Raw genomic sequence first — 26,603 nt, forward strand, 5'->3', positions numbered from 1 at the left:
TGGCATTTTATGGCCTTCAAAACTGTAACGCCCTTAGAAAGCCTGAAGGCGGTGCTTGGTTTTCGGGGCCCCGTACGCGGCTAGGCTCCCAAAAAGTCCCACATATGTGGTATCCCCGTACTCAGGAGAAGCAGCAGAATTTATTTTGGGGTGTCATTTCACATATGCCCATGGCATGCATGAGCAATATATCATTTAGTGACAACTTTGTGAAAAAAAAAAAAAAAAAAAAGTTTGTAATTTTCCTGCAACTTGTGGCAAAATATAAAATATTCCATGAACTCAACATGCCTCTCAGCAAATAGCTTGGGGTGTCTACTTTCTAAAATGGGGTCATTTGTGGGGGTTTTGTGCCATCTTGGCATTTTATGGCCTTCAAAACTGTAATAGGTAGTGAGAAGTGAACTCAAAAATTTACGCCCTTAGAAAGCCTGAAGGCGGTGCTTGGATTTCGGGGCCCGTACGCAGCTAGGCTCCCAAAAAGTCCCACATATGTGGTATCCCCGTACTCAGGAGAAGCAGCAGAATTTATTTTGAGGTGTCATTTCACATATGCCCATAGCATGTGTGAGCAATATATCATTTAGTGACAACTTTGTGTAAAAAAAAAAAAATATATATATATTTTTTTGTCATTATTCAATCGCTTGAGGCAAAAAAATAAAATATTCAATGGGCTCAACATGCCTCTTATCAATTTCCTTAGGGGGTCTACTTTCCAAAATGGGGTCATTTGGGGGGGTTTTGTACTGCCCTGCCATTTTAGCACCTCAAGAAATGAGATAGGCAGTCGTAAACTAAAAGCTGCGTAAATTCCAGAAAACGTACCTTAGTTTGTAGATGTGACAACTTTTGCGCAAACCAATAAATATACAATTATTGACTTTTTTTTTTACCAAAGACATGTGGCTGAATACATTTTGGCCTAAATGTATGACTAAAATTGAGTTTATTGGATTTTTCTAATAACAAAAAGTAGAAAATATTTTTTTTCAAAATTTGCGGTCTTTTTACGTTTATATCGCAAAAAATAAAAATCGCAGAGGCAATCAAATACCATCAAAAGAAAGCTCTATTTGTGGGAAGAAAAGGATGCAAATTTTGTTTGGGTACAACATTGCATGACCGCGCAATTACCAGTTAAAGCAGCGCAGTGCCAAAGTGTAAAAAGACCTCTGGTCATTTACCAGCAAAATGGTCCGGTCTGAAAGTGGTTAATTTGTTCAGATCTTTTTGCAAGGTTTCCACATCCTGCGGAGAAGTTATTGTCCTGCTTAGCTTAGTATCATCTGCAAATACAAAGATTGAACTGTTTACCCATCCTCCAGATCGTTTATGGACAAAATAAAATAGGATTGGTCCCAGCACAGAACCCTGTGGAACCCCACTACCCACCCCTGACCATTCTGAGTACTCCCCATTTATCACCACCAGTTTTCAATCCATGTACTCACCCTATAGTCCATGTCAACGTACCTTATTTTGTACAGTAAACGTTTATGGGAAACTGTCAAATGCTTTTGTAAAATCCTTATACACCATGTCTACAGGCCTTCCTTTATCTAGATGGCAACTCACCTCCTCATAGAAGGTTAATCGATTAGTTTGGCAAGAACTATTCTTCATAAATCCATGCTGATTACTGCTAAGGATACCATTCTCATTACTAAAATCTTGTATATAGTCCCTCATCCCACGAGCTTGCATACTATGGATGTTAGGCTAACTGGTCTAATTCCTGGGGATGTATTTTGGGCCCTTTTTAAAATATTGGTGCTACATGGGCTTTTCTCCCATCAACTGGTACCATTCCAATCAGTAAAAATTAGGAACCATGGTCTGGCATTTACTTGACAGAGTTCCCCAAGGACCCTCAGGTGCAAGCCATCTGGTTCTGGTGACTTGTTAAGTTTTGTACTGTTTACATACTTAAAGAATTTCTTGGGATTTTTTTGCTCTCCTCTGCTACGTGTCTTTTGTGTTCTATCCTAATTGCGCCCTTACATCTATTGTTGCATCCTTTACAAGTCTGAATGCTGATGATGATCCCTCAACCTTGTATTTTTGAAGGCCTTCTACTTTGCTTTTACATGCATTTTTAAATTGGAGTTAAGCCATCCAGGACTTTTGTTCGCCCTTTTAAAATGTATTTCCCATTGGGATGCATTGGCTAATGCCCTTATTTAATATGCTTTCAAAATCAAACCCATATCTCCTCCATGTTCTTTTTTCCTAAGATTTTATCCCAATTTATGCTGTCTAGCAATACCATAGTAGGGGAGGTAAAAAAATAAAATAAAATATATATATATATAATCATCAAGTCCAACCTATAGTTGGCCCTTTTGAAATTCAGTGTCTTTGTATTCCCCTTATGCTTCCCATTTGTGCGATTTATACTGAAGCCAAATGGCCTATGATCGCCGTTTCCTAAACTGCCCCACATTTCCACATACGTGATCAGGTCTGTATTGTTGGCAACTCTAGATCCAGTAACGCTTTATTTCTAGTTGGCACATCTACTATCTGACCCATTAAAATTCTCCAAGATATTTAGGAACAGACGAGCCTTAGATGCATGCATGGTTCCCTCTGCCCAGTAAACGTCTGGATGAATTAAATCCCCCATCCTTGCTGCTTAGGCCTCATGTACACTGCTGCTGCTAAACAGACGTTTAGGAGCAGTTGGGCATTTTCTTCAACTGCTGCTGAACTCTCCATGTTATCTTATCAGTACATGTACACAGGGTAGCTTACAGTCGTTTCTAGGCAGTCGAGTTTAGAGGCTTTTTTTGGAATGCAAAAAAATGGGTTCAAAAGCTAAGTTTAGAGGTATTTCAAGCTCCAAACACTTCTAAATGCAGTAACTCACGTTTCATTTACAGGCGTTTAATTTTTGCCTATTTTTTGTACATGAAGCCCAAGCCAAAAAATTGTGATAGGAGATCTGTCTCTCCCTGCTCCAGTTTAGGGGGCCTATAGCACACTCCAGTATTTTCCCTTTAGCTTCATCCCTTTGAAGCTCTACCCATATTTTCTGCTATGCACTAAACTTTTTTTTCCCCACAAATAGAGCTCTCTTTTAGTGGCATTTGTTCACCCCTTCGGTTTTAATTTTTTGCGCTATAAACAAAAATAGAGTGACAATTTTGAAGATAAAAGCATTATTTTTTACTTTGTTATAATAAATATCCCCCAAATATATAATAAAAAAAAAAAATTTTGTTCCCTCAGTCTAGGCCGAAAACGTATTCTACATTTTTTTTTTACCAAAAATAATGCAATAAGCAAAAGTTATAGCGTTTACAAAATAGGGGATAGTTTTATGGCATTTTTAATAATTTTTCTTACTAGTAATGGCGGCGATCAGTGATTTTTATTGTAACTGCGACATTATGGCAGATACAGACATTTTTGATACTATTTTGGGACCATTGTCATTTATACAGCAATCACTGCTATACAAATGCAGGGATTCCTGTGTAAATGACACTGGCAGTGAAGGGGTTAACCAGTGGGTGGCAGTGTAGGGGTTAAGTGTTCCTAGGGGTGTGTTACTAACTGTTGGGGGCTGGGCTCTCTTTTAGTGAACACTGATCTCTGCTCCAATCACATGGAGCAGAGATCAGCGTCACTTGTTGCTAGGCAGAACGGGGAAATGCTGTTTACAACGGCATCTCCCAGTTCAGCCGCCCCGTGAGACGATCGCGGGTATCCCAGCGGCGATCGAGTCCACGGGACCCGCGACCAGATTTACAGGGGTCCCGACCAGCACGCCTGCGTTTAAGATTGGACGTACCTGTACGCCAATATGCCTGCCCGTGCCATCCTGCCGACGTAAATCGGCGTGCGCTGGTCGGGAAGTAGTTAAGGTAGGCCAAGGGTCGAATTTAGAAAGAATTTTCTTTCGAAAGTCTTATTTAAGAATTTTCCTTTGAACTTCGCACCATTAGTGGGCCGCAGCAAGTCGATTTTCATGCAGTAATCGAATTTAAAGTAGTCGGGCATGTTGGAAATTTTTTGAAAAACTAACAATTTTCTAATCAATGATGGGAGAATTGTGTGAGAAATGTACAATAGAAAAACAAATGCGCATGAGTGCAAGAAAATAAAAATTCCTGGAAAGAGGAGAAGATTCCCAGCCACAAAAAATTTCTGCAGCAACATAAGGTGAAATGAAAGGCTTGGTTGGTCGAATTTCGAAATCAATGGTGGCACCAACAGATCACAAAATTTCTGATTTTCAAGAGAATTTTTTTGAAATTTGACCACGTACAGCCAGACTTTTGGAAAGGCAGGCATGCTGATTACACATGTTTTGGCTGGGTTCATAATAGACCCAAGGATAGAGCTCAGGGCTCCACCCAACAGATAGGAGGTCGGTGCATGGGAGTCGGGAGTCGGGAGTCGGGAGTCGGGAGTCCCCCCCCCCCCCCCCCATCCGCTCTAGAAGTCAAAGGGGCTGCATAGGGCAGCCAGAGTGTGCATGTCTGCAGGAAGCAGATGTAGTCCACAACAGAGCAGCAACAAGCTTATTGCGAGTAAGCTTGACTGGAAGGAAACCTTTGTGTTGGTCTGATGAGCAAATCTAAGACCCAGGCTTGAGGCCTGAAGCAGCCATGTGGCAAGCGAGTAAGCCAGGAGGCTGAAGTGTTACAGCAATGGTGAAAGCCCTGCATCGGAAATTGCTGTCTTGTGAGGTTTTTCCATTCCTTTAAATAAAAGGGGGCTGCCATGCCCTTAAAAAATGCAGTTCTGGACTGGCACAACTTCTTGAAAATGCATGCACCACTTGAGTTTAATCACCCCGATCTTCACAGTATGAATTTTATTATGCACCAAGCACTTTATGTGAATTATGGATTTTTGGTAAGTTGAACAAAACATTGTATCGTGTAGGAGGTGGTGGTGTATTACAGCACCAGAGCGGGTTGCATCTTTGCACTGTTTACATTAACATTGCATGGTGGCATATTGGCGTTTGCATTATAATAGTGATCACTAAGGGGGAGATGAATTTTAGCACTACACAGATACATGCGTTTTCCCACAGACATACCAAAGTACCTTTTTTACCAATCGATAAAAAGCTGTCATGTGACCCAGATCCTTCCCAGCCATCTGCAGGGAAACATAAGCAGGAGCAGCTTCTAACCCTCTGTTACTGGTCACATGTTCAAAAAATGGAATTACGTACCGGTAATGTCTTTTTCCAGGAGTCTTTCAGGACAGCCACCTTAGAGAGACACCGGCTCCTCCCCTCTGAAGAAACACCGCCTTCATTTTCATAATTTAAGCCTCCTCCTCCCTTCGTTCCTCAGTTCTTCCAGAGTACCTCCAGCCAACTGGGGAGACACAAGAACACGTCAAACAAATAAACTTTTTAAGTCTTACCTGACGGCCTCATTTAATGAGTTCCCGATGATCTGCAACAATTTGGGTGGGAACCGGTGCTGTCCTGAAAGACTCCTGGAAAAAGACATTACCGGTACGTAATTCCATTTTTCCCCAATCGTCTTTCAGGACAGCCACCTTAGAGAGGATAAGCGAGTATATCACCTTAGGGTGGGACTACTGCCTGCAGCACCTTACGACCAAAGGCTTGGTCTTTGGCTGACAGAAGATCCAGTCTATAGTGTCTCACAAACGTAGAAAAACTGGACCACGTTGCAGCTCTACAGATCTGTTCCGGAGATGCACCAGCCCACTCTGCCTGAGAAGTTGCCACCGCCCTGGTTGAGTGTGCTCTAATCCCAGCTGGAGGATCTAATCCCCCTGCCACGTATGCCTGCCCAATGGCTAACCTTAACCATCTAGCTATCGTACGCCTAGAGGCTTTGGAACCCTTCCTGGCCCCTGAAAATAAAACAAAAAGCGAATCAGTCTTTCTGAACTGACTTGTGCAGTTTAAATAATAAAGAACACATCTTCTAACATCCAGCTTGTGAAAAATGTGTTCCTGTTCTCTAACTGGATTTGAACAAAACGTAGGTAGCACAATCTCCTGCATCCTGTGGAAACTAGAGGCTACCTTAGGTAAAAAGGCCGGATCCATCTTCAAAACCAGACGATCCAGAAAAACCTGAAAAAAAGGGAGCCCTGACAGAAAGGGCTTCGAGTTCACTTACTCTCCTTGCTGTAGTGATCGCCACCAAAAACACCGTTTTGAGAGTGATCAGCTTTAACGAGCAAGATTCTAATGGCTCAAAAGGTTCCCCTGTGAGAACCTGTAAAACTAAAGAAAGATCCCAGACTGGGAAGTGGGAGCTTGCAACCGGCCTCTGCCTACCTAGGGCCCTGAAAAACCTTACGACCCAAGGATCTGACGCTAGATGTTTCTCCAAAAACACACTCAAAGCGGAAACCTGACCCTTTAGTGTTCCAAACGCTAACCCCTTATCCGCCCCTGCCTGTAGGAACTCTAGGACGGCTACAGGGCTGTGCACGTTGAAGGAACCCTCTGAACACCAGCTGTTAAACCGCCTCCATACCTTTAAGTAAATGGACTGGGTTTCCTTTTTCCTACAGTTTAGAAGAGTGGCTACCAACCGGTCTGAGAAGCCCTTGGCTTTCAGTAATTCTTCCTCAGAAGCCACACTGCCAGGTTCCATCGTCCTACCTGAGGACATAACACCGGACCCTGAGACAGGAGATCCTCCTGCAATGGGAGAATCCAGGGGGGTTCTACAGACAGGCCCTTCAGGATCGAGAACCACGGCCTCCTGGGCCAGTGAGGTGCAACTAGAATAAGGGTAGTGTTCTCCACTTGAAACTTCCTTAATACTGCCGGAATGAGCACGGGAGGGGGGAAGGCATAGCACTTGGAGAAACCCCAACTCTGTGCTAGTGCGTCCACCGCCAATGCCCCGTCCCCCCTGTTTATGGAGAAGAAAGTGGCTACTTTCGCGTTTTTCCTTGCGGCAAAGCGATCTATTGAGGGAATCCCCCATCTCTGGGTGATCATTTCGAATATTTCCTGTTTGAGAACCCAATTGCCTTCTCTCAGAGTTCTCCTGCTGAGAAAATCTGCCACCTGATTTTGTTCTCCCTTCAAGTGGATTGCTGAAAGGGACAGGATATTTGCTTCGGCCCATCTGAGGATGGCTTCCGCTAGGGCCCATAAGGATTTGCTCCTGGTGCCCCCCTGTCTGTTGATGTAAGCTACCACCGAGGAATTGTCTGACCTTACCCTTACGTGATTCCCCCGGAGCTCTTTCTGAAAGGTCCTGAGAGCTAGATCTACTGCCCTCAGCCCCCTCCAATTCGAGGATCTCCTCGAGTCCCTCTTTTCCCAAATACCCTGTATTAACCGGGAATCTAGGTGTGCTCCCCAACCTGAGCTGCTTGCATCGGTCGTGACCACCCTGGAGGTTGGCATGACCCACTCTAGACCTTGGGACAAATTTGCTCCCTTCCTCCACCACCAGAGGGACCTCTTTACCTGATCTGGAATCGAAACCAGAGAATCCAAAGATCCCTGGCTGTGATCCCAAATTTTCAGAACAAACAACTGTAGAGGGCGGTAATGTAACCCTGCCCACTGAACCGCTGGAAGAGCGGATGTCAGCAACCCTAGTGCCGACATGATCTTCCTTACGGAGATCTGGTGGTTGCCCTGAAGAAACAACAGAGCCTTGTCTACCTTTTGAATTTTCTCCAAGGGAAGAAAGACCCTTTGAACTGTTGAGTCCAACACGTACCCCAGGAAGGTGACCCTCTGGGAAGGAATTAAGTTGGATTTCTCCAGGTTCAGGAGCCAACCCAGGCTTACTAACAAGTTTCTTGTGACCTGTAAATCCTGAATTAACTGCGTTGGGGAAGGTGCAAACAGAAGAAGATCGTCGAGATATGCGATCACCGAGATTCCCCTGAGACGCAGAAATGCCAGAACTTCTGCCATCACCTTGGTGAAGATCCGGGGGGAAGAGGTTAGCCCGAAAGGAAGTGCTCTGAACTGAAGGTGTAGTACTTCCAACGGAGTTCTCACTGCTAGCCTGAGAAAACGCTGGTGGGACTTCGCGATGGGAATATGCAAGTATGCATCTTTCAGATCTATTGATGCCATAAAACAGTTCGGTGGAAGGAGTGCTTTTACTGAGTAAACCGAATCCATCCGAAACCTTCTGTAGGTAACAGACATTCAGGGGCTTCAGGTTCAGGATGAGCCTGAATTTTCCCGAAGGCTTGCGAACCACGAAAACGTGAGGAGTAGAAGCCTCTGTTTGTCTCTCCTACTGGAACCCGTACTACCACCTCCTGGTCTTCCAACTCCTGCAGGGAGGAAAGAAGGGCAGCTGACCTTTCTGCGCATTTTGGCAGCTCGGTGACAAGGAACCTCAGAGGAGGGAGCTCTGAAAACTCCAAATGGTAGCCTTCTCTGACGATCCCCAAGACAAACTGATTGGAGGAAATCATTTCCCACTGTGGGAGGAAGGCCCCCAACCTTCCTCCCACCGTGACCCTGTCAGAGATTTCTTGGGCTGTTCAGGAGGGCGAAAAATTGCTCCCCTGGGGCTCTTGCTCTTGAGTCCCCAACCTTTCTTCTGCTGAACAGTACGGCAGGCAACAACCCTTTTCTGGGGACGAGTCCTTCTTTTGGCTTGTTCCCCAAATTTCCTTTTAACAGGAAAGGCCTTTCTCTTGTCTGCTGTGCGATCTAGCACCGCTTCAAGACCTGATCCAAACAGTAGATCTCCTGTAAAGGGGATTCCACAAAGTTTAAGTTTGGACGCATTGTCTCCAGGCCAGGTCTTCAGCCATAAGGCTCTCCTGGCAGAGTTGGTCAGAGCCAAGGACCTTGCCGATATTCTCACGGATTCAGCCGAAGCGTCCGCTATGTAGGCTATCCCTTTAAGAAGCATGGGAAAAGAGGAGAGAATAGTCTCCTTTGTTGTCCCTGCTTCAATGTGTGCGCTAATCTGGGTGAGCCAATACTCCATGTTGCAGGCCACCACTGTGGTTGCCATGGCTGGCTTAAGATTTCCCTGTGATGAATCCCAGGCCCTTTTAAGAAGGCAGTCCATCCTTCGATCCATAGGGTTATTAAGTACCCCCATATCTTCAAAGGATAGATCCGTGTGTCTGGACACCTGGGAAAAAGCAGCGTCTAATCTGGGAGATTTATTCCAGACGAGAGTCTCTTCCTCCGAAAAAGGAAACCTTCGTCTTAATGCCCCGGAAAAGAAAGGTTTCCTTTCGGGATCCCGCCATTCCTTCTTGATGGTATCGATCAAGACGTTATGCACTGGGAACACCCCCTTTTTTTGTTCCCCCATGCCCTTGTATATCTGATCATGGAGTGACAATGTCTTAGTTTCTTCTTGGATGCCTAAAGTGGTATGAATAGCCCCCAAGAGCTCATCCACATCCTCCAGGGAAAGCTTATACCTCGAGACTCTGTTGGATTCCCCATCCAACACCTCGGCGTCAGACTCCCCCTGGGAGTCTGACACGACACTGTCAATTTCTTCCTCAGCTTCCTCCCTGGGACCCCCTGGATTCTCTCCCCCTGCAGGAGGAACGTCCGCGGGGCTGGATGGTACACTCTGCTGCGCTGGTGTAGGAGTGCTTAAGGGCTGGGGCCACTGGAGAAAAAGTTTTTGAAGGACTGAAAGGTACCAGAGAGTTCCTTCATAGAAGCTACCAGATCTGCACCCTGCTCTGCTGCCTGTTCCCTAAGTAAATCCTCAATACATTGTTTACAAACTGCTTTGGACCAGGAGTCTCCCATAGGAGTTCTACATGAAGGGCACTTCTTCTTAGAACCATGGGGGGACTTGCTCGTGGCTTTCTGAAAGACACAAAACACAGGAAGGAGCAGCATAAGCCTAAAATAAAAGAAACACTAGCGCTACATAGAGGACCACCGGGAGTGCCCCACCCTAGGATCAACCATCACCAGGATCCCAGACGCACTACCCTTCCCCCCGACCACCAAGGAGGAACACCAGTGGAGCTACTGGATACAAGTAAGGGAACACCTCCCCAGGGTTCCTCTTACCTTTGAGTGGCTGGTGCTGTTATCTCCGGGAGTTCTTGAAGCCTCTGCTTCGGACATTCTCCCGTTGAGGAAGCGTGGTACGAACGTGCCTCTAACAGCTACCTGTGCAACTGTAGAAAGAGAGGCTGCACCAGCCGAACGCTAGGTTCCCCTTCACGTGCCGCGTCCGGAACCGGAAGACGCGGATCGAACGAAGGGGTCCGCCCCCACCGGAACTGACGTCGCCCGCCTACCGGTCCGGCTTCCAGCTCCCAGCCGGCTGCATACACAGGGGAGCCCTGGACGCCTTCGTTCAGCGCCCCACTGGACGAAACGCAGGGATGAACCTCTCCAAAGACTTCCTGCTTTCCCCAAGCGAAGATTGGAGTGCGTGTAAAGGTCAGTCGAGTTTCAGCTTCCCCAGCCGACCGGACTGTTTGTTCCGTTGAAACACCCGCGGGTGAACGAACGGACGACCCCACAAACTTCCTGCTTTCCCCAAGCGGAGTTTAGGGTATATGGACAGTACGAACACTTCAGCTCCCCGCTGATAGGACTGTCCCGGACCGACCGATAAACGGTCGAATAGCCGAACGGGGCCGGGGCTCCGCTCGGATAGCTTCAGTTTCACCAACCGAATTCAGCCTTAAGGTTCCTTGGCGGTGTCTCCCCGCTGGAGGAAACACCATAACTGAGGAACGAAGGGAGGAGGAGGCTTAAATTATGAAAATGAAGGCGGTGTTTCCTCAGAGGGGAGGAGCCGGTGTCTCTCTAAGGTGGCTGTCCTGAAAGACGATTGGGGAAAAAATAAATAAAAAGCCTTTGGAATACAGGGCAAAAAGTTATTAATATCAATAAACAGTTTAAAATTGGAATACAAGTATATATATTTGGATGAACTCTTTATTCTTTTGTGGCAATAACATGATGGGGGTGACAAATTTCTGCCAGTCACAGGCTGTGTCACACCCCACTAACCTGTCTATTAGAATGAGAGGTGAAGCCTCAATCTATGTGCAATATCCCAACCCCATTGTGTTTAGCTGGTTAATGGGCATTGAGGTGGGGGAGGGAGGGAGTGGGCTGTCATTTACCACTGTGTATATGCGCGCACATGTGGGACTCTATAGTCACATGGGATGACAGGGAGGAAATACTCAGCATGGAAATTTACTGAAAACTGAGCATGTGCAGAGTTGCCACCACAGCTGCAAAATCCCTAGCTGAATGGGGGGCATGAACAGAAGGTGGAGATAGAGAACAGCAGGATCAACCAGAATTTTTGCAGAAAAAAAAAAAAAGTGTGTGAACTTGGGTTTTAAGTGCACCAATCCTAAAATAGCTTTTTCTCTGGTTCCTCCCACTCTTTTTTGATTGAATCTATCAGTGTGCTATGAACCGGAAAGACCCTAACTGAATCTGTCTTTAGGGTCTGATACATCCGGTCATGCAAGGACAGGGAGACTGGCTCCTCTCTCATTTCGAGCGTCTCATAAATCACCCCTAGTAAGGCATCAACCTCCTCGAGTGAGAGCCTGTATCTGGGAGAGCTTGATCCTTGAACAGGAACATCTCTGGATGATGCCGCCTCACTTAGGCCATCCAGAGAATCAAGTTCCTCCTCCTCTGATTCGTCACCTTCCACTGGGGTGGAAGCAGAGGGAACTGCGGCTGGTTTTGGGGTTTCAAGGTTCGCCAACATTGCTTTGATGGACTCCATTTCTTTCTGTACTCCAGAAATCAAATCCTTACAAGCTCCCGTAGCTTCCTTATAGACCAATTTGTCTATGCATGGTTTGCAAAGGGGCTTAGACCATCCTTCTTTTAATTTACTCATACATGAAGGACATCTCTTCTTCCCCCCCTGACCTCTCTGGTTCTTTGGGCAGAGCCTAAGGCAAGAGAAGGAGAGAAGAAGGAAGGGAAAAAACAGACAAGCTAACGTCAGCGAAACCTTAGCAAAATAGGACGCCTTCACCAAACACCTATGTGCACCCCACCAACCGCTAACAGGATTCGCAAGACTCTTTAGTCCGGATCCTGTTTGAGGGAGGGAGGAAAAAAACACCTGGACCATTTCAGAATGCCTTTGCATTGATTAGTCCATTACTCCCCCCCCCCCCCCCCCCCCCATCTGCCAGCCCTGTAGGTACAAGGAACCTCTGTGTTTGCCTACCTGAGCTGGTTCGGCTCCACTGCCACTCTCCACTGCATCCATATTCGATCGGAATCATGCCCAACCGCCTGGAGGCTTTTCCCTTCGTAAGCGATGCAGCGCGAACGCTTTGTGGCCACGGCTTTTTAAAATAGCCGCCAAGGTCCCAAACGTCCACGCTCGCCGCGCGACCCGGAACCGGTAGTGGATTGCCGGAAATCCTCTATCCTCCTCCTGCGTTCCACAGGCCGGAACTCGATGCCTGTGCCCGCTCCCCACCTGACTTCGCGCCCAATTTTGAACCTATTGTCAGGTGGGGAAACGACAGCCCTCCCCGGGCTTCAGAAGGAGAACGCTGGTTCGTAGCTGCTGTCAACCCGACCGGAGGACTTCAGATGTCTGTTACCAACAGGTACCCAGAACTCCTTCCCCGTCTCTTATGGGCTATCCCACCGTCAGGGGAAGGAGAGCTCCTGATCCAGCCTCCTCCTCCGGTGGAGGAAACACAGACTAAAGGGGAAGGGACGGAGACCGCCCTTTAATGATCTTGTTTTTTGTTTCCTGCCTCTGGAGGTGGAGCCTATCTCCTTAGTGCTGTCCTGGACAGACGACTAGAGAAAAAAAACATTTATTGGCTGCTGACATCCTGTTTGTAAGACCACTGGCTTCTAGCGCTCTCCTAAGCTCAACCAGCGACCCCTTGTAGTTCTCTGAAAATGAGCAGGGAGGAAGCAGACATATTGTGGGTGGCAGGGCGGGGTCTCTCAAACCCCAGTCTGTGCTGCCCATGGAGGCGGTGTCGTCCTCTGCTCCTGCCAGCAATCCGCCCCTCCACTATGTTTTTGTCCCAATGACTGTCACCTTTCCAGAACACTATGGAAAACCCAAAAATGTGTTGTCACCAAAACAAGAGGCAAGAGAAAATTTTCCAATAGGAAAACATGTTCTGTTGACAATAGGGGATATGGAGAGATCTCTCACTTCCTCTCCCAGAGTCAAAGCAGGAAGTGAAAGAAATAGGACACAGGAGGGGAAAAAAATGAAATTACGTACGGTAATGTCCTTTTCCAGGAGTCTTTCAGGACAGCCACCTTTGAGAGACACTGGCTCCTCCCCTCTTAGGAAACACCGCCTTAATTTTCATGATTTAAGCCTCCTCCTCCCTTCGTTCCTCAGTTCTTCCAGAGTACCTCCGGCCAACTGGGGAGACACAAGAACACGTCAAATAAACAAACTTTTAAGTCTAACCTGACGGCCTCATGTAATGAGTTCCCGATGATCTGCAAAAAACTTGGGTGGGAACCGGTGCTGTCCTGAAAGACTCCTGGAAAAGGACATTACCGTACGTAATTCCATTTTTCCCCAATCGTCTTTCAGGACAGCCACCTTTGAGAGGATAAGCGAGTACCCTGTCTTAGGGTGGGACCTACTGCTTGCAGCACCTTTTGACCAAAGGGCTTGGTCTTTGGCTGAGAGAAGATCCAATCTATAGCGCTTCACGAACGTAGAAAACTTGAACCACGTTGCGGCTCTACAGATCTGTTCAGGAGACACACCAGCCCACATTGTCTGCGGAGTTGCCGCTGTCCTGGCTGAGTGTGCTTTAATTCTAACTGGAGGCTTTAATACCCCAACCGCGCAAGTCTGCCCAATGGCTGACCTTAATCATCTGGTTAGCGTACGTCTAAAGGCTTTGGAACCCTTCCTAGCCCCTGGAAGTAACACCAAGGGTAAATCAGACTTCCTGAACTGGCTTTGTGTAACCAAAATAATGAAGGACACGTCCAATAAGATGTGTTCCTGTTCGCTCACTGGTTTTGAACGAATAATTGGCCGCATAATCTCTCGGACTCTGAGGATTAGAGACTACCATTAGGTAAAAAGGCCAGAATGGTCTTAAAAACTGAATGGTCTGGAAAGGGAGTGCCTTAACAGAAAGGGTTTCGAGTTTACTCACTTTCCTTGCTGCAATGATCGCCACAAAAAACAGTTTTGAGAGTGATCAACCATAACCAGCCAGATTCCAATTGCTGAAAAAGGTTCCTTTGTGGGAACCTGTAAAACTAATGAGTGACCCCAACTGGGAAGGGGGGCGACCAAAGGCTTGGTCTTTGCCTACTTAAGGCTCTAAGAACCTTACTATACCAAGGTCTGATGTTAGATGCCCTTCCAGGAATACGCTAAAAGCGAAAACCTGACTCTTCAATGTTTATGGGGCTAAACCTTTATCTGCCCCTGACTGCAGGAACTCTAGAACGGCTACGAGGTTGTGCACATTGAAGGAGTTCTCTGAGCATCAGCTGTTGAACCGTCTCCATACCTTCAAGAAAATGGTCTGAGTTTCTATTTACCTGCAATTCAGAAGAGTGGCTATTAAACAGTCCGAGACCTTTTTGCCCTTTAGCAATTCCTTCTCAGTAGCCAAGCTGCAAGAATCCACCTGGGGACCGCAGACTGGACCCTGGGAAAAGGGACACTCCTAGACCGGGAAAACCCGGGGGGGGGGGGGGGGGGGTTCCACTGACAGGCCCTTCAGAATGGAGAACCACGGCCTCCTGGGCCCAAGAGGTGATTAGAAAATAGGTAGTAATCTCCACCTGAAAACTTCCCTGACCCTGCAGGAATCAGAACGGGAGGGGAGAAAGCATAGCACTTAGAGAAACCCCAACTCTGTGCTTTAGTGTGTCTGCTCCCGACCTCCCATCTCCCCTGTTCATGGAACAGGAGATGGCTTCCTTTGCGTTTTCCCTTGAGAAAAAGAGAGGTCTACCCAAGGAATCCCCCAACTCTGGGTGATCCATTCGAAGAACCTCCTGCTTGAGAACCTGGTTGCTCTGAGGAAATCTAATATCAGGATTTGCTCTCCTTCAAAACAGATCACTGAAAAGACAGGATTTTAATATTCGGCCCATCTGAGGATGGCCTTCGCTAGGACCCATAAGGATCCGCTCCAGGAGTCCCCGTCCTGTCGACGCAATCCACTGCCAAGGGATTGTTTCCATGACTCTTACATGAAGTCTCCAGAGAACTCTGAGAGGTCCTGAGAACCAGATCTACTGTTCTCAACTCCCTCCAATTTGAGGATCTCTTAGATTCCTACCTCTCCCAGGTACCCTGTACCAAACAGGAGTCTAGGTGTGTACCCCAACCTAAGCCGTTCGTATCGGTTGTAACCACCCTGGATACTGGGAAACTCCATTCTAGGTCTTGTAACAAATGTGCTCCCTTTCCCAAAGGGACCTCTTTACCTGAGTTGGAACCAAAGAGTCCCAAGACCCCTGACTGTGGTCCCAAAGCTTCAAGATGAATAGTTTACAGAGGACGGTAACATGACCCCGTCCACTGAACTGCTAGGAGCGTGGCTGTCAGTAAACTCAACCTGCCTAACTGAGTTTTTGACGGTTGCCCTGGAGAAACAACAGTGCTCTGTCTATCTTCTGGATCTTCTCCAAGGAGGTAAGACCTTTTGTTCTGTTGAGCCCAGCACCTATCCCAGGAAGGTGACCCCCTGGTAAGGAATTTAAGTTGGGTTTCTCTAGGTTCAGAGGCCAACCCAGGCTCACTAACAGGTCTTTTGTTACCTGTTGATCCCAAATCGACTGCGTCAGAGAAGGTACAAACCGGAGAAGATCTTCAAGACACACGATCACCGAGACTCCCCTGAGACGCAGGAATGCCAGAACTTCTACCATCACTTTGGTGAAGATAGGAGGAGGAAAGGGATAGCCCAAAAGGGAAGTGCTTTGAACTGAATGTGTAGCACCCCTACAGAAGTTATCACTGCCAGCCTAAGGAAACGCTGGTGGTTCTCTGCAATGGGAATATGCAGGTATGCATCCATACTATCCATGCCCTGAAACAGTTTTGGTGGAAGAGGTGCCCTCACCCAGTGACCAAAACCAACGAAAGCAATCTGTAGGTGACTAAGACACACAGATGTTTCAGGTTCAGGATGAGCCTGAACTTTTTTCCCCAAAGGCTTGTGAACCACAAAAATGTGAGAATAGGAGCCCTTCCTATATATCCTGCTGGGACCTGTATTACCACTTCCTGTTCCTCTAACTCCTGAAGAGAAGGGCACATTTTGGCGGCTCAGTGACAAGGAGTCTCAAAAGAGGAGAGCTCTGAAAACTCCAAACGGTAACCTCTTACGATGATCCCCAACACAAACTGATTGGAGGTGATCATCTTCCACTGGGGGAGGAAGGCCCATTTTTTACTGCTCCCCATATTTCTTCTTAAGGGGAAAGGCCTTTTCCTTATCAGCCGTGCGATCTAGCACTGCTTCAAGACCTGGCCCAAACAGCAGTAAACAGTAGCAGTAACAGCAGTCTCCTGTAAAAAGGATTCCAGAGCTTTGCTTTGGACGCCTTGTCCCCCTGCCATGTCTTCAGCCTTAAGGCCCTCCAGGCTGAGTTGGTCAGAGCCGAGGACCTTGCATACATTCGCATGGATTGAGCCGAAGCACCCGCAGTGTATGCTGACTCCTTAAGCACCATAGGAAAGGAGGATAGAAAAGTCTCCTCTGCCGTCATTGCTTCATGCATTAATCTGGATAAGCCAACACTTCATATTACGAGCCACCACTGTGGCTGCTATGTCAGGCTTAAAGATTTTCTTATGATAAATCCCAGGCATCCTTCAGAAGTGAATCCATCATTTCAAACATAGGGTCTGAAAGTATTCCCATGTCCCTGAGGACAGGTCAGTATGCCTGGACGTCTGAAGAAAGGTAGTCTCTAACCTGGGAGATTCTATTCCAGACAAGAGCTTCCTCTTCCGCCCAAGAAAAAACCTTTGCTTTAATGCACCAGAAAAGAAAGGTTTTCCTTCGGGACCCTGCCATTCCTGATGGCATCGATCAAGACATCATGAACCGGGAACACCCGCTTCCCCCAGGTCCTAGTACATCTGATCGTGGGGTGACAATGCCTTCTTCCTAAAGTGGTATGAATAGCTCTCAAGAGCTTATCCACTTCATCCAGGGGGAAGTTTATATCGAGGGGTTCTTTTGGGTTCCCCACCCAAGCCCTCACCTTTATCAGATTCCCTTGGGAGTCTGAGACGGCACTGTCAACTTCTTCCTCAACTTCCTCTCTGGAACCCTCTAGACTCTCCCTTAACCTGCAGGAGGAACATCCATCGGGTTAGGTGGAACACTCTGCTGTGCTGGTGAAAGAGTGCTCTGGAGCTGAGGCCACTGGACCTTCACAGAAGCCGCCAGATATGCACCGTGTTCTGCTGCCTGTTTCCTGATGGCGCTCAAACAGGGACCTGAACCCTCTGAGGCCACTGGAACCTTAGGTTAAAGGTCTGACTGAGCTATCCGGTGCTTCAATACACTCTTTACCAAGTGCCTTTGAACCAGGGATTCCCCCAAAGAGGCTCTATATGAAGGACGCTCCCTCCTAGAACCAAGGGGAGACTTGCTCATGTCCTTCAGAGACCTAGAGATAAAAGAGCAGCATAAAATCCTAAAAAAAGAAACACCAGCACTGCTTAAGAGGACCACCGGGAGTGCCCTCCCCTAGGATCAATCTCCATCTGGATCTCAGATGCACTGCCCTTCCCCCCGACCACCTAGGGGGAAAAAACACCAGTGGAGCTACTGGTTGTAAGGTAAGGGAACCCCTCGCCAGCGCTTTTACCTTTGAGTGGCTGGTGCCGTTACTCCTGGAGCTCCCGAAGCCACTGCTTTGGACATTCTCCTGTTGAGGAAGAGTGGTACGAACGTGCCTCCAACAGCTACCTGTGCAACTGTAGAAAGAGAGGCTGCACCAGCCGAACGCTAGGTTCCCCTCCACGTGCCACGTCCGGAACCGGAAGACGCGGATCCAACGAAGAGGTCCGCCCCCACCGGAATTGACGTCGCCCGCCAACCGGTCCGGCCTCTGGCTCCCAGCCGACTGGATACACAGGGGGGCCTTGGACGTCCTCGTTGCAGCGCCCCACTGGGCGAAACGCAGGGATGAACCTCCCCAAAAACGTCCTGCTTTCACCAAGCGAAGATTGGAGTGCGTATTGAGAAAAAGGTCAGTCAAAAGTTCAGCTTCCCCAGCCGACCGGACTGCCTGTTCCGTTAAAACACCCGCGGGTGAACGGACGGACGACCCTGTAAAACGTCCTGCTTTCCCCAAGCGAAGTTTAGGGTGTATAGACAGTACGAACGCTTCAGCTCCCCGCTGATCCGACTGTCAAGGGCCGACCGATAGACGGTCGGGTAACCGAGTGGGGCCGGGGCTCCGCTCGGATAGCTTCAGTCTCACCAACCGAATTCAGCTAAGGTTCCTTAGCGATGTCTCCCCACCGGAGGAAACACCATAACTGAGGAACGAAGGGAGGAGGAGGCTTAAATCATGAAAATGAAGGCGGTGTTTCCTAAGAGGGGAGGAGCCAGTGTCTCTCAAAGGTGGCTGTCCTGAAAGACGATTGGGGAAAAATAAAATAAAAAAATCTGATAGACTGCCAACAATGATTACTGTACCCAAAATTAAAAAGGTTTAGGCTTTGCCTATGCAGGGTAAACAAATGTGTATTAAGGGCCAACTCCACCTTTTTACAACACAGTTGGGGTGTAACATGATTGCGAGCAGACTGCACGTGCTGCTGCCCCCCCCCCCCCCCCCCCCAACAGCATGCATACGTTCTTCTCTCCCTTGGAAGCCATCACTTATATTTTGCTCAGCTGTATGGACAGAGCCCCATACAGCTGCATCGTTCACTCACTGCACATGTAGTACATGGACACCTCCTCCAGCTCAGTAGCTGAAAGTCCATACCTTGAAAAAGGACAGAGCTGGGAGGAACAGTCTGCAGGAGCCTGTGCACTGTACTCCCTATCCACTGATCAGGGTTGCAATGCTTTGAAGGATAATTTGCAAAAAAAAAAATAAAAAAAGTTTTTTTTTTTTTTTTTTTTTTTTTTTTAGCAGATATAGGGCACTTGGTATTTGTTTTGTTTAGTAAACAAAAGGTGGGGCCGATCTTTAATGCTTTTCTCCCCAATAGAATGTCATCAGCTTTTCTTTCAGGAGTATGAGAGAAGGCCTATCAGACTCAAAACCTCTACATTTTCTAAGCATTGTGCACACAGGTTTCAGCTTGTAACAGAACAGTGTGTACAGCAAGCTTTTACAAAACATTTACAGAGCTGTCAGGCAGCTTCCAGCAAATATCTTGGAGCCTTTTTAAAAGTAGCCTTCAGCTGCAGTCTGTGGCTGTCAAACACAGATCATAATGAGAGTGCTAGCTAGCACTTCATACAAGTTGCTAGCAGGCTTTCAGAAAACTTCAGTGCTACTTGAAACTTGATAAAAACCTACTTGAAAACCTACTACCAACTTGCTTGAAGTGAAAGCCAACTCTTTCATTTCGATCTGTGTTTAACATAACTTCAACTAGAGCTGAAGGCTGCTTTTTAGGCTACATGCACATAGGACATTTGACTGTGCACCGTAAAGACACTGCATATTTCCGGTGTTCCAAATGTCCCTGAGCGGCGTACAGCTACACATTAGGTGAAAGCCACTGTACACAGCTATGTGTTACTATTTACATATTATAATGCACAGATGCACTTGTAAGCAGGTTGCCTACTTTTGTTTAGTCAGGCTACCCAGCTGCCCATGTTGGAAGGGAAGGGGTTAATGCTTGTGTCACCTTTCCTTGTAAATCATTTTACTCTGCTAAAAGCCTGGTCTGAAGTTACTCAAGGGGTGCATGCGGGGTCCTGGCGCCCCTCTAAGGAACCTTGGGTCTGAACTAGCACATCGGGGTCTGTGAAACATCACAAGCTTAATTTGCAAAGAAGTTGCTATGAGTAACCAGAAGGAACAGCAACCAGTCATTGATGTGGTACCCGATTAAGTGACATGTTCTCCAGGGGTGAGGGGCATCGGTATTCGGCTCTCTCCCTAGCTGTGTCGGTCGGTCAACAGAAGCAGATTAGCATTACGGAAATCTATTACCTGGCCACTTTGTATGGAAAGAGAAGGGCTTGAGTGGAGCATGCATGAGGTCTGCGATATGTGCTCGGCGGGACCCCATTCTGTTACGGGAGTGTTGCAACAGAGGTATACTGACTGGCGGAGTTGGCATAGACTCTGCATGCCCCTCCTAATGAAACACAAACCTGTTCCATGTGCGTAGGACAAGGGACAACATCTCCTGGAGGAACTCCACATACACTACACACAAGTGGCTCATCTCTTGTTGGGCGACTGCCTTAATGTTTGACTTTCACATGACCGTTGCCCTCACCTGGTCCCAGGCATTGGCGAGCATGTACTCGGGCAAGGGGTTACCCCTGTGCTGAGAAGTGGGACCCCGTTCATCACCTGACAGCCCTAAAGAACTCACTCCGGGGTAGGACTTCCATGTGACCAACACTTGGCCCCCAATAAGTTAATGGAGAACATATGGAGGAGGTGTTATCCACCTACTGTAACACGAACCCTACCCATACACACTACCTAATGCAAAAAGCTACGTACAGACTCCTTCACCCATTCAGGTCAATAGGCAGCTGTACACAGCTCAAGAACATTGGGACATTGGAAATTTGCAGTGTCTTTATGCTGCATGGAGAAATGTGACCATGTGCATTTAGCCTAAAGATTCAACAAAGCTTCCTGAAGCCGGCAAAAAACTAGATGCTGAAGTGTGTAGACCCAAACAAACAATGAGTTGATCTTATGAACTCCCTTTTGCCTTATACATCTGTGGCAAGAAATTACCTGTAGCTATGTACTGGGTCAGAGGCACACTTCCTGTGGCATCTCCAGGGAGCAGACTTAGCCCCTCCCACTTCTCATGTTGTGCAGTCATTAAGGGATAAAACATGGAGAAATGCACATATTAGAGATACAAGCTTAATCGCCCTTCTGAAAATTCTAGAGTCCTGTCTTTTACTGAGCTGGTATCAAAACCCTCAGATTCACCGACTTGGATAACCTAAGTTAGGGGAAAGGCACCAGTACTTAGCTGCTTACTCCGTTTGGGTCAGCAACTAGCTGCATTGAAGCCAGAGAATCAGCATGACAAGTCAACTAGCATTTTCAGAAGGAGCAATAGAAATATTATATATATATATATATATATATATATGTATATGTGTATATATATATGTATATGTATTTTTTTGTTTCTACCCCCCCTTTTTTTTTTCTATATATATATATATATATATATATATATATATATATATATATATATATATATATATATATATATATATATATATATATATATATATATATATATATATATATATATATATATATATATAGAAAAAAAAAAGGGGGGGTAGAAACAAAAAAATAAAGCAATTAAAGCAGTTTCATGTGCCTTTACTTTATACTCGTTTTATTTCTTTTAAGCGACAGTTGCTTACAGAAGCATAAAACAGCAGTACAGATTTACATAAAACCCAGGCCAACTGTGCACTGAAAGTTGTAATCAAAAGACCTGGGTGTAAAACATTCAGCCTGTCTGCACCCATCCACAGTACAGAGTCAATGTGGTTACCTGCTTGATTCAATATCTTCAAAATTTCAAGAGCCACAAACTGACTTATTTAACTCCAGACTCACCATCCTCAAGAGGCAGGCAGCCCTATATTTCTTGGCTCTTGGTCTTGGGTAGCCAACACAAATATTTATTTTTTTTGTTCAACCAGCATGCTGGATGAAAATAAAGTAGCAGATTCCCGCATCCACATCAAGCCTCTCATTAAGCCTTCCCCACAGGCAGAATACAACGGTCAGTGGTGTTGCCGGATATAGTTGGCAGCACTGATCAATCAGGAAAAAAAAATCGCTGATAGTAAACAAGTTGATTAATAGATTGATTTGTGGACAACCAGCTAGCCCATACACGGATCGAAATTTGGCCAGTCCCCGATGCACCAGCCAAATGTTGTTCCATGTATGGTGGCAGTGTTAACACAGATGCTGCACTATGGAGGGGAGTATTTATTTTTTTTCATATACCCCATTTAAGAAAATTGTTATTCTTTAACAAATAGGACTAAAACCCAATACAAAAAAAATAAATAAAAATCAAGCCTCTGTTGGTCACTAAAAAGCCTGGCACATCTTTGCTCTTACTTTCTCATGAGAGACAGAGGTTGGGGCCTTAGTAAGCTGCATCAACTTTACCAATACTTTTGGTGGGGGGGTGGATCCTGCTCCTTTAAAGCATGTTACATTACACAGTGCCTGGTTGATCCTGCCAGTTTCTACCCTCCCCCATGTAAACCATGGTGCATCACAGCTGCCGAGCCCTGACACCGTGGTCAGTTTACGTGCCTCCGTCATCCACAGCCCTGCTCGTGTCCCTTCCTGCCTGTCAGCTTGCGACAGTGCCAGACCCCTCCTGCTCCTCGAATAACTAACATGTATGCACCATCAGCATGGTCTATTGCAGCGGGGGGAATCTTGGCCCCTTCCGCTGCATCGGTCAGATCTCGGCTCTGAAATAAGACATTTACAACTTTTTTTTTTTTTAATAAAAATAAATCACACACACACACACACACACACACACACACACAGCAATAGGAGACATCGCTGATGGGTACATACATGTTAGCGTGGTTTTACAACCACTAAGAAAAGACTCCGGCAACTTCCTACAATAGGATGAATTGTGACTATAGCATGATCAATTATTTGCTATCTGAATGAGAAGAAGCAAAGTGAAAAATTTACTCAAACAATATCCAAACTTGTGAAAAAATAAAAAAATAAAAGATTATTGCGCGGTACATTATTGGATGACTGAAGCCAGTACAGCTTTGACTCATTCACTAAGCCCAGTAAAAATTCACTTTTAAAAGATTAGTAAACAGCCTGTACTAATTTAGTAAAGCAACCCTATTGTAACACCCACACACATTTCATCCCCTTCACCACTCTATACAGCAAATGTTTTAGGAAGGGGGAAAGGGGAAAAAAAAAAAAAAAAAAAAAAAAAAAAAACACACATCCCCCTTCCTTGCAATAATGATCTTGAAGATTGTAAGCCAACTTTATGAAGAATCTTGCACCTATAAGTCACTGAATTCTGCAAAACATTCACTATGACTGGGCTCAAATTATGGTACCACATCCAAACAGACTGATCATAAGAAGTATAGAAATAAGTGGACTTTTTGGGTACCCACAGGCACATTATGAATTTAGAATGTGTAGCTAGTGTATGGTGCAGGCAAATCAACTGTTTAACATGTTTCTTTGAAGGAGGTGCACGATAGTCACTGTCTTGTGAATATGCACAGCCGTGTCACACATTTCACAGAGCCTGTGGATAGGGAGGAGGATATTACTGCTCTAACTCAATTAGTGAAGAAAAACAAAGAGCTGCTACACAAGAATGTGACAAAAATTCAATGCAAAAGATCAGTGAAAAATGTAGCGCTAAAAATATAAACAAACATTGAACAATATATCAAGTATTAATAAAATAAAAAAAGCATCTAAAATATAATGAATATAAACCTGCGTATACAATAAGTAGAAACATAGGTGAGAAAGTCCCAAAAGATAGAGAATAATTATATATACACATACATATCTCTATCTCCACACACCACGAAAAATTGTTGCTCAGGAGTGGGGTACACAAAGACCTCAGCAGGCATGTAGAGCATCAGGGATAGTGTGTCCTCCACCTGAGATAAGGGGTATACACTCTTACTGGAAATAGTGGTCTCAAATGTCAGCGACAACCAGTCAGTCAATCAAGTGAGGATACCCCGATCAACAGATTTCCAAAACCATCCAGATTGACTCGTTGTTGCTGGCATTTGAGACCACTATTTCCAGTAAGAGTGTATACCCCTTATCTCGGGTGGAGGACACACTATCCCTGATGCTCTACATGTCTGCTGAGGTCTTTGTACCCCACTTCTGAGCAACAACTAGAGAGATAGAGACACACACATCTTAGGATTGTTTCACCTTTGGGACTCTCACCTGTGTTTCTACTCATAATATATACACACGTTCTGTTTTATATTCATTATATTTGAGTTTTTTTTTTAAATCACAAAGTTTCTTTACACACAACACTTAGGCCTCGGTTCACACAGGGGCGACTTGTCCAGGCGACTTTGCCGCCTGACAAGTCGCGCTTCGTTCTGTACTATGGAACCGTTCTAATAAGTCGCTCCGACTTAGAAAAAAGGTTCCTGTACTACTTTGGGGCGACTTCCATTGACTTCTATACAGAAGTCGTTTTGTAAGTCGCTGCTGATCGTGTGCAGGTCGCGGCGCTGCAAGTCGTCCGCCCCTGTGTGAACCAAGCCTTAAATTGTTCAATGTTTATCGTTTTATATTTTTAGCGCTAAATTTTTCACTGATATTTCACAGAGCACGCCTTCTAACCTACAGGAGGTGCTGAGGGGAGGAGTCAGTACCGCAATCAGCAAGGTACCATGGGATATGTAGTCCTTAGAAAATTAAAATAAACAGCAAAAGGAGACGCTGCAAAGCATGCAGGGAATCCAGGATGTCATGGAAAGACAACCACCAGATAGACAGCACTGACAAAATGAAGGGGAATTTTTTTTATGTAAACATATTGGATTGTCAAATAACTACAGTTTGTATTGCTGACTTTATAAAAAATAAAAAAATAAAAGTGTATGCTGTGACCACAGAACTCTTAATTTACACTCTGCTGCATGTCCATTTTATATGGTTATGTCAACTCAAATATTCAAGACAATCTCTGATAACTTATCTCTAAAGTAACAATAAAAGCTAATCTCTAAAAAGAGACCCACAAACAGCCACTTTTTTAGAGGGCAACTAAGCAGCAGCTTCCAGCCATTCAGGAGGCAACCCTGCCACTTACTAGATGCCCTTTTTTTGCCTAGTTTCCCCTTGCTGAATGGGAATTGAAAATGGAACTAATGGGCTGCAACCACAAGTCAAGCATTTGCAGCATGGCCTCATTTATTAGAATGAGCAAGTTTAACAAGCAGTGCCACCTGACAATTTAAGCTGCATTCAATTTTCTTTGGCCGCAAGCATTATACCATGTGAACAGCCCACTTCTGCTGTATGTAAGATTTTATTTGGGTGGCTGTGAGGGAGCAGTAAAACCCCCTCCCCACATGTGTGAAAGATCCTAGTAAATTAGATACTCTGACATCAGCTTTCAAACCACAGATTTCCTACCCTGTCTGGAGACTTATTTCTGACACATACTCCTCAGCTGCAAGTGTCCCTATGTGTAACTGATTAGGCCATCCATATCAATGGTCAGATCTGATCAATATAGAAGGCTCTGGCAAATTGCCAAATGGTCACCTAAAAGGAACATACATGAACCACGGCAGATTGTGCACTGTTGCAGCTCCCATTGAGGGGATTTAACATCCTTAAAGTAGAATAGGTCTTCAAAATTACCCAGGCAAAATACTTCTTCACAAAGCCTAAAACGCCATTGTCAAATAATTTAGGGGGATTATGAATACTCCAAGGCAAACATTCGCTCTTTGTTAGCCATCAACCACAGCCAATGTCATTCTAGCATACAGAGGCTAAATCATCATCATAAGACACATGTACTTACTGGGGGTCTGTTTTGTGGAAACATCTTCAACAGAGGTAGGGCGACTTGTCTCAAGTTCTATTATGGACCTGTCCTGGAAAAGAACAGATGAACACAGTCTTCAAAACAGCTGATCATTTACTCTGGTATAAAACGTTTAGCTAATGCCATAGAATAATCGAAATAGTCAGCTATTAAAACTTCTTATAACCACTGGTATTTAAAAAGCACCTGCTACTTTATTTTTAAACTGCATGTACAGTTTTGACTTTTTTGTATTTTTAGTTCCCCCCCCCCCCCCCCCTTTCAAATTATTTTTCTTGCGTTGTGGGATTTCTTCAGGTGCATCATCAGATCTGGTTCTCCATTGCTTCAATTTGACTATGGCTCTCGAGCAACAATTTCATCATCTAATCTACTTTGCTGCTGCGTACTTCTTTATAGCCCATTAATTCTCCCTTATACCTTCTCATTGCTTTACAGGGCCACACAGCTTTTACAACACTTAGGCTAGATGAACAACCTGAGAAGTGAAGTATAAAGAACTAGAAGGGAAATAAATGGTTTGTAACAGTTAGCATCCTACAGCTTCTTCCCTTACTAGCAGAACCAATGACTAAAACTGAGGAACTAGTGCTTCTAGCCTGTATTGTGTATGGGAAGCTACTATTTAGGGAGAGAAGCAAGTCAGAGTGAAGAAGTTTCAAACACATAGTTCCGCCTGACAGGGCGCACTGCCTTTCTGTGGAATCCAGAGAGCAGCAATTAATCTCCCACTAGAAGCTGTAGAGTCTGGAAGGGAAAAAAAATAAAAAATATCCTCCCTCTTCTCTATTCTGAAGAAAAGCAATGCAACCTGGCAGCAGCATTGAATGTATGAGCTTCTAGTCTGGCGTGTTGCTAGACAGC

At 45.7% G+C, this 26,603-nt stretch overlaps 1 protein-coding gene across 10 annotated transcripts in view; it reads right to left on the bottom strand.

Annotated features, from left to right (window-relative positions):
- The window catches only part of LOC143974338 (transducin-like enhancer protein 1), an 85,231-nt gene that overhangs the window by 52,043 nt on the left and 6,585 nt on the right, over window positions 1–26,603 (bottom strand). For all 10 annotated transcript variants that reach the window (XM_077475598.1, XM_077475601.1, XM_077475603.1 and 7 more), the window contains exon 2: window positions 25,716–25,788. In XM_077475598.1, coding sequence (XP_077331724.1) covers window positions 25,716–25,739 — 24 coding nt within the window. In that variant the 5' untranslated portion in view covers window positions 25,740–25,788. The remainder of the gene's footprint in view (window positions 1–25,715; window positions 25,789–26,603) is intronic.

The sequence above is a fragment of the Lithobates pipiens genome, unplaced genomic scaffold (assembly GCF_037356315.1).
Source record: "Lithobates pipiens isolate NorthernLeopardFrog02 unplaced genomic scaffold, aLitPip1_a1.2 Scaffold_13, whole genome shotgun sequence".
Classification (NCBI taxonomy): domain Eukaryota; kingdom Metazoa; phylum Chordata; class Amphibia; order Anura; family Ranidae; genus Lithobates; species Lithobates pipiens.